The sequence below is a fragment of the Lathyrus oleraceus genome, chromosome 5, assembly GCF_024323335.1.
Source record: "Lathyrus oleraceus cultivar Zhongwan6 chromosome 5, CAAS_Psat_ZW6_1.0, whole genome shotgun sequence".
NCBI classification, from domain to species: Eukaryota; Viridiplantae; Streptophyta; class Magnoliopsida; order Fabales; family Fabaceae; genus Lathyrus; species Lathyrus oleraceus.
In genome coordinates, this window is record NC_066583.1 from 609264493 (window position 1) to 609272693 (window position 8201).

Below are 8201 nucleotides of genomic sequence, written 5' to 3' on the forward strand. Positions count from 1 at the left end.
TATGCATACATATGGATGAGCTAATATCACGAGTGTCAGCCAAGGTCCATCCAATTCCCTTCTTATATTTCTGCTTAAGTTGAAGCTTTGATGAATAATATGAATCCTCGGGAAGTGGTTTAGGCTCTAAAGAATGTGATTGTTCAATGGATGGTATGTTTGGGGCAGCCGGAATGTCAAGAGTTTCAGCCACATAAACAACTTCGTTTATACTATCACCCTGCAAGGCAGCATCAATCTCAGCACAAATAACATAAAGGTTGGTGTCAGTACAATCATCACATGAATAAACATTATCAAACCCAGATAGAGATGGAAAATCAAGTGAAAGCAATTCATAAAAAGTGTCATCAACCAACTCGGAGATCAATTCAATATGAAAAATAGAATGCTCCTCGATGGGATGTTTCATGGTATCGAAAATGTTAAATTTTACGACAATGTCACCAAATTCCATGGACATGGTTCCATCGTCGACATCAATTTTTGTTTTCGCCGTTTTCATGAACGGTCTGCCTAAAATGATGGGCGATCTACTTGAATTTGTTTCTCCATACATGTCCAGAATGTAGAAATCTACAGGAAAAATCAAGTCATTAACTTGAACAAGCACATCTTCCACTACTCCAATAGGGCGAGCATTACTTCTGTTCGCTAGTCGAATGATTAAACCTGTATGTTGTAAAAGACCAAGATCAAGGTTATTATAAACAGAAGTAGGCATAACATTAATGCCTGCTCCCAAATCAAGCATGCAATTGTCGAATTTATTATCCCCAATGGTACATGGAAGAGCAAAAGTTCCTGGATCCTTGCACTTTTGGGGTATGGCCTGATTGAGGGATGAAACAATAGCTTTTTCAGGTGAATGTTTAGGCTGGATAAGGGCTGAAATGTTTCGTCCCAAATTTACTCTCTCATTGCCCTTCAACCTTTTCTTACTTGTGCATAAGTCTTTAGAAATTTTGCATACTTTGGAACCTGCTTAATAACATCAAGAAGCGGAATGTTTACCGCCACTTTTCTGAACATATCTAAAATCTCTCTCTCCTTGTCTCCATCACCAGTCCTTTTATTTTTCAGTATTATATGTGGGAATGGAACTGGTGGCACATACTCCTTCTCTTTTTCTTTTTCAGTTTCTACCATAACAGAGGGTTCAGTTTCTATCACAACGGAAGAAGGTTCAGGTGTTACCTCAAGAATTTTTTTATTTTTTTCTAGGGCTGGTTCTGTTACCTTCTCGGATCTCAAGGAAATTGCACTCACATTAGCATTAGGGTCTTTTGGATTCACAACTGTTTGGGAAAGAAGTTGGTTTGATCCTTGGAGTTGCTGCATGGCATTCATCGAAGTGGCAAGCTGTCCAATCTGTGCCTGCAAAGTCTGAATACTGAAATTTGTTCGTTGCTGAAATTAGAGATTGTTAACAGCCATTTGTTTGACAAGATCCTCCAATGAAGGTCCGGAAGGTGCATAGGTGGAGACTTGGGGAGTGGTCTGGGTTGTGGCAAGGGTATGACTAATTGTTGTTGGGTGGGATGATGGTTTCCATATCGAAGGTTTGGATGGTTCCTCCAATTGGGATGATATTTATTGGTGGAGAAGTCAGGAATGTTGTACCCTCTCTGATTGTTGCTTTGGTTGAAATAGTTAGCTGCATATGCTTGAGGCAACTGAGTGACCGAATCATCTTGAAGAATAGGACATGTGTCAGTAGGATGTTCAGTAGAAGTACAAATACCACACAACTTTGTTGTTTGAGGTTTCGCTACCATTTGTTTCACTAAAGAAGTAAGCTCTTCAATTCTGGTTTCTAAAGCCTTGTTGGAAGAGGAAACCTGAATGTCATTCACACATTTTGTTTGGACCATAGAATTATTTATGGTTGTGAATTGTTGGGAGTTGAGTGACATGTTGTCAATCAGGGCTTTAGCAGCAACTGGAGTTTTATCGACAAGTTCTCCACCACTAGCAGCATCAAGAATGTTTCTATCCACTGGTAACTGAATAAGCAGTTGTTCGGTAATTTGATGTTGAGGGCAGCTGGATACTAATTGTTTGAATCTCTCCCAATACTCAGCCAATGACTCATTTCCCTGTCTAATACCACATATTTCTTTTCGGATTGATGCAACCCTGGAGGCAGGAAAGTATCTCTCTAGGAAGACTCTCTTCAAATCATTCCAAGTTGTGATAGAATTTGACTCAAGATAATATAACCAATCCTTGGCAGCACCGTGTAGTGAAAACGGGAAGGCTCTCAGCTTGATATGATCAACGGCGATTCCTTCAGGTCTCAATGGTGTAGAGCAAACAACCTGAAATTCCTTAAGATGCTTATGCGGATCCTCGCCTGCAAGACCACTAAACCTTGGCAACAAGTGTATTAAACCAGATTTCAACTCAAAAGGAATAGTAACATTAGCATATTCAATACATAAACCATTGTAATTCATATCAGGAGCAGCAAGTTCTCTCAGAGTTCTTTGGTCAGCCATATTAAACTCAATAGAAAAAAAATCAACAAACAATGAGAAAACACATAACTAATTCAGCAATGCAGCAACAAATAGGAAAATACCAACAATGTCCCTATTAAGAACAAACAATTGAAATACATAAAAAACTATTGAAATAAAAGGAAAAAAACACAAAAACACAAAAATTAATCTAATAACGTCAATTAAAATTTTTGATAATTTTTTCGGAATTTTATGAAACTATCAAAACAGAAAAAAAAAATCATAAAAAATAGAAAAATAAGGAATTTCGGGTTTTTAGGATGACTTCCATTATTTCGTCCCTAAATAGAGTTTTTTGATCCTTGACTTTTTCCTAGTTAATCGATAAAAAATCGGAATAATTTGAGATAATTTTCTTAAAATAACAGATATTTTTTAATCCTAAAACGCAAAAAGACCAAAACGTAAGAAAGTTAGGGCAAAAAAATGTTAAAACACAACAACTATAACTACAATATTAGTTAGAATATAATAATGGTTAAAATCTACAAGAATCCTCGGCAACGGCGCCAATTTGATCCGCTGTCGCACACGGGTCAAAAACGAGTAATAAAATATAGTAAACGGGAAGCGACACCTCGAGTATCGTATCGCAAGGATTCTTGTATTATTCTTAACCTAATGAAATCGATTTAAGGGGAGTTTATGCTTTAGTGGTCGATTTAGAAAACAAAGCAAAAAAAGTGATTAAAATAAGCGATTATAAAATAAGTCAATCTACTGTTTTCGGTTTCCGGCTAATCATTGGTTTTTACCTACCAATTCCCTAAGCGGGTTCGATCTCTATTCGATTCAAATTCGATTGACAGGCGCAATAGATATATGACAGATTTATATTCCTATATTCCGAATTAAGCAAGCGGATAAATACAATCGTGAATTAAGCAAACACGATTTACAAACGCAATTTAACGACAAAGCGACGAAAACGGCGATTAATAGTTAGAAATGCAATCATACGAATTTAATCAAAACCATTCCATAATATACAGATTAAGCAAATGAAATTTCATAGAATAGAATTGAAAGAGAACGAAATTAAATTGATAGAATAAAAACCTCAAAGCCTTGGAAATTCGGTTACAGCAGATTGACTCTAGGAGATTAGTTCCTCTTCATGATCGCACAAAAGCAAAAAGTTATCGTGAATAACGTGTGTTTGCTACAGTACCGTGGCTGCCCTTTTAAACATAATAAGGGTTTCACTTATAATTCAAACTGGGCCGGAAAACCTAAATTCGGCCCAACAAATGGCCCAAAAGAAAATATTTCTTAAAGTACGAAACTTTAACGAGTTATTTGAGACGTCTGAACTTCGAATCAGCTTTTGGCTTCAACATAAAAGTTGTAGCTCTTCCTCTTATCTTTCCAACACATGTCAAAACTTGCTAAACGGCATCCTGTAGCTCAACTTACGATCTGAACATTGGACATGTATCAAATAACCGCTAAAACTGAAAATAGCAAACAAAAATAGATTAAAGGCAAACATGAACTTAAATCTAAAATCATAATAAAATAGTAAAATAAGCAAAATAAACTAGATAAATGCCTAAGTACAATTATAGAAGAATGTGCATCAAAATGCACTGATCAATTGTGTTGTTGTTTGTTCATTTCTCCTTGCGTGATTGTTTTGGACTCACTTTATCTTTGATCCTGTTGTTGCTGAACAAATCAGTTTACTGTTACCCTTTTGGATGTTGATTTATGATTTTAGATTTACTGCAATAATTTATATAGGGATAAAGATATGTTATTGTATTATGTTGTTATGTCGATTACGTTTCCATTTCAATTACAAGTATGGTGAAATCAGGGATTGTTGAAATTAAGGTGCTAACTATGCTACCAAAGTATTCAATGATTAAATATTATGGAAAACCAATTTCTGTGAATAAGGTGATGGCACTGTTCTTGTTTTATTTGTGTGTGTGTGTGTTGAGATATTTAAGTGTGGTGAAATCAGCTTATATAGAGATGCTTGTTATACCAATGCTCATGTGTTTCGTTCCAATTTAAATAGAGTGAGTTATTGTATTGAATTTTATTCTTTTTTATATATATACTGGTGGATGTACACAGTTTAATCCCTATATTAAGTGTGTGTACCTAATAGTTGCTACCAGTTAGAGGTACGACTAAAATGTGATGATCGCGAGGGTCGGTAGAGAGAAAGGGACGAAAGGTTGGATTCTCACATAAAATGGAATTAGTATTATTACCAAATTTTCATAAGCACCAAGTTCTAAACCATAAAATGTGTTGGCATTCATTTTCCTTACTTTCACAATTTTTGGTAAATGTCAGTCAGGATGCTTTTCTTTTTACAATTTAATATGGCATTCTTCGCAAAGTAATTAATTTCTCACTTTTAATTAATTAAATACCGATTACCATGACCATTTCCTAATAGTTTCTGAGCCGAATATTTTTATAAATAAAACTTTGGTTCGATGTCGAGTGATTCACTTGAAACTTCATACCGATGCAAATTCACATCATGTCTTCTAAACTGATACAATGTCTAAAGAATATCTTTTATAATTATAAAGCTTGGGATGAAAAGGAGCATGAGAAGCATCCGCTTTATCATCTCTCAAGAATTTGAATGATTGGCGTACGCCACATTGCTCGAATTCTTGTCACTCGATTAAAACCTTAACCGTACAAATCCAAATTGTTTTCTTCCAAATTAATATAACTTATAAAGAATTTTTATAATCTAGGCTTCGGATAAAAAAAAGATGGGAGGCATTCCCTCACTATCACGTGAATGATTGAACGATTGGCGCCCGCCACATTGCTCAAATTCTCGCTGGTTAACTAAAATATTCCAATCATTTCTTTCAAATTAACACAAATTCTAAAACTTTTTTATTCTAAATTTTGGATAAGAAAAGGATGGGAGGCGCCCGCCTCACTATCTCTCGATTATTCGAATAATTGGCGCACGCCACATTGATCGAATTCTCGTCGTCAAATTAAGAAAGCAATCGTATCAATTCAAATCATCTTTTATATTAAACACAACTTCTAAAGAACGTTTCTTTTACAATTTAAATTTTGGATGATAAAAGAATGGGAGGCATTCGCCTCACCATTTATCAAATATTTGAATAATTGACGCTCGCCATGTTGCTCAAATTATCGACTTTCGATTAAAACACGCTAAATTAACATTAGATAAAGGAATGAGTGGCACATGCCTTGTTGTTCCTTGAATAAGCAAGTGGGAGGCGCACGCCTCACTACCATGCATGTTCAATTTCCGCAAACAAACCTTCAATAATAATTTAAACGAAAAGGGAGTAGAAGGCATTCACCTTACTATTCCTCGAAAGAATTAAATGATTGGTGTGCACCATATTGCTCGATCTTTCGTCGCTCTTCAAAAATATCTTAACACATCAAATCTATCTGTTCTCGCCCTCGTGCGGTTAAAACCAATCAAACAAAACATCTAACATATTAGTTCAACTTGTCACCCCCGCATGACCAAAACTCTTTTCAAGAAGAACACTGTTGATCCTTTCTAATGCGCATAACAAACTAGTGCTTAAGCCTCCGCCGAGAGTAGATAAGCCAGCGTTTAGCCTTTAGAACGCGATCTACACAGTCATTCATAAAAAACACCAACCAAATCGTAGTTCCCCGAACTACGAATGCTCTGATTTCCTTATTGCACCATAAGGATACGTATGCAGGAGATTGTTGTATCTTCCCGAGCACACTAATAAAAAACCTCCCCTTTCTCCTTTTGAGGTCTTCACCCGTATCTATTATCAATTCTAATTACTCAAAGAAAGCGAATAACATTCAACTAACATTCAAATAGCAAATTGGACTAAAAGGTTCTCATTGAGTACAACGGACGTGAGGGGTGCTAATACCTTCCTCTTGCGTAATCGACTCCCGAACCCGAATATGGTTGCGACGACCATTATTCTATTTTTCTAAAGGTTTTATCGATATTTTCCTATTCCTTCATTGGGATAAATAAAGTTCGATGGCGACTCTGTTCGAACATATTTTCCGCGTCCATCGCGAGGGATTGCATTTTTCGAGGTGCGAAAGATGGCGACTCTGTTGGGGACCCTGCTCCAAGCAAGAGAGAGTCTAGCCTAATTTAGTCCGAATTGCAGCGGATGTTAAAATGATATTCCTTTCTTCCATGTTGCTTCTTTGTATCTTATTATGTTTCTTGTATGTAATGTGTTTTGATACTTTGATATGGGACTTGATGTTTTCTGTGAGATAAGCTTCATACCCGAGCTTTGAGAAGAACTTAGAACCTGGAGTTGTGTAGTATTGAATCGAAGGGTATTCACCTCATTGGGACAATACGAAGACTCCACCTAGAGTAGATCTGTTTGGAGTTTCCATCATAATATGGCTAGCCCATTATTGTTGGGAGATTCTAAATACAACCCGTGACTCTAGGAAACTCGCCTTAAACCCAAGGTTTGTTTTCATGACTGGGGATTATGTACTATTGAACCGAAGGGTCTACACCCTGTTCGAACAATACGAGAATCCCACTTAGATTAGAACATTCCAGAACTCCCATCACGATGTGGCCAGCCCACCATTGGGAGGAAGTTTTGAACATGATCCGTGAGTCTAAGTTCCTTCCTTGAAAACAAAACTTTAGAACCTACCCTTGGGAATTTCTAGTAATCAGATAAACCTATGCTTTTTCCTATTATCCTGACGTACCCGACGTGTGAATTATCTTGAGTATTTGTATTCCTTTGCGAAAAACATAGCAGAATTTCATGCATTTGCGCATCATCAACATACATTGCATATCATTTTCCATGAACAAAAAACTTACACCATATTCTACCCTTTGTCCAGTAACGCTGACTACTCGACACCGGTACGAGACACGCCGCAACTACAAGCTGACACTCGAACAACTTGAAGCAAACCAAGTTTCGATGAGGATGGACATTGACTCCATGCAGGCGAAGATGGACCGCTTGCTTGAAACTATGATGCTTTTAGCCCAGAAGGAAAAGGATGCCGAGACTAGCGCCGAAGCCAGAAAAGTTGCTGCTCAATTTGGATCTCCATCGCTTAGCATCCCTGGAGTGATTGACCTCGATGGTAATCCCGCCCATCCTAAAGGAGGACCCATCCCTATTCCTATTCCCATGGTCAACATGAACCCTCATGAGCATTCTGCTGCATCTGCTCGACATAGATCTGTGATGGGTGATGAAGATCCGTACGATGATTTCTTCATGCCACAACCTGTCAAGCCCGTTGTTGGAGGTCTCCTAGACCCATCTGTTGAGAGACTTCATGCTCTGGAAGAGAAATTCAAGTCCTTGGAGGTTCACACTACTCCCGGTTTGGACATTGTCGATATGTGCCTGGTGCCAGGTCTGGTGATTCCCCAAAAGTTCAAAGTCCCGGATTTTGACAAATACAAAGGGATCAGCTGCCCTAGAACTCACCTTAGAGCTTATTGTCGTAAGATGGTTGCTCACATCAGCAATGATCAACTCCTAATTCATTACTTCCAAGATAGCCTCAGTGGGCATCCTTGGAGTGGTATATGTAGCTAGAAAGAGGACAGGTCCAGTCATGGAGAGACCTCGCTGAAGCCTTTCTTAGGCATTACCAATACAACACTGATCTAGCGCCCAATCGCACCCAGTTGCAAGA

General features: G+C 37.6%; 1 protein-coding gene across 1 annotated transcript; it reads right to left on the reverse strand.

The window, feature by feature from the left end:
* Positions 1–516: 516 nt before the first annotated feature.
* LOC127082388 (uncharacterized) lies at positions 517–4801 on the reverse strand. The gene is made up of 4 exons (XM_051022624.1): positions 4751–4801; positions 1624–2006; positions 943–1393; positions 517–576 (listed from the first exon to the last, which is right to left on the reverse strand). The coding sequence occupies exons 1-4, from the start codon at positions 4799–4801 to the stop codon at positions 517–519; spliced, it is 945 nt and encodes a 314-aa protein (XP_050878581.1).
* Positions 4802–8201: the final 3400 nt, after the last annotated feature.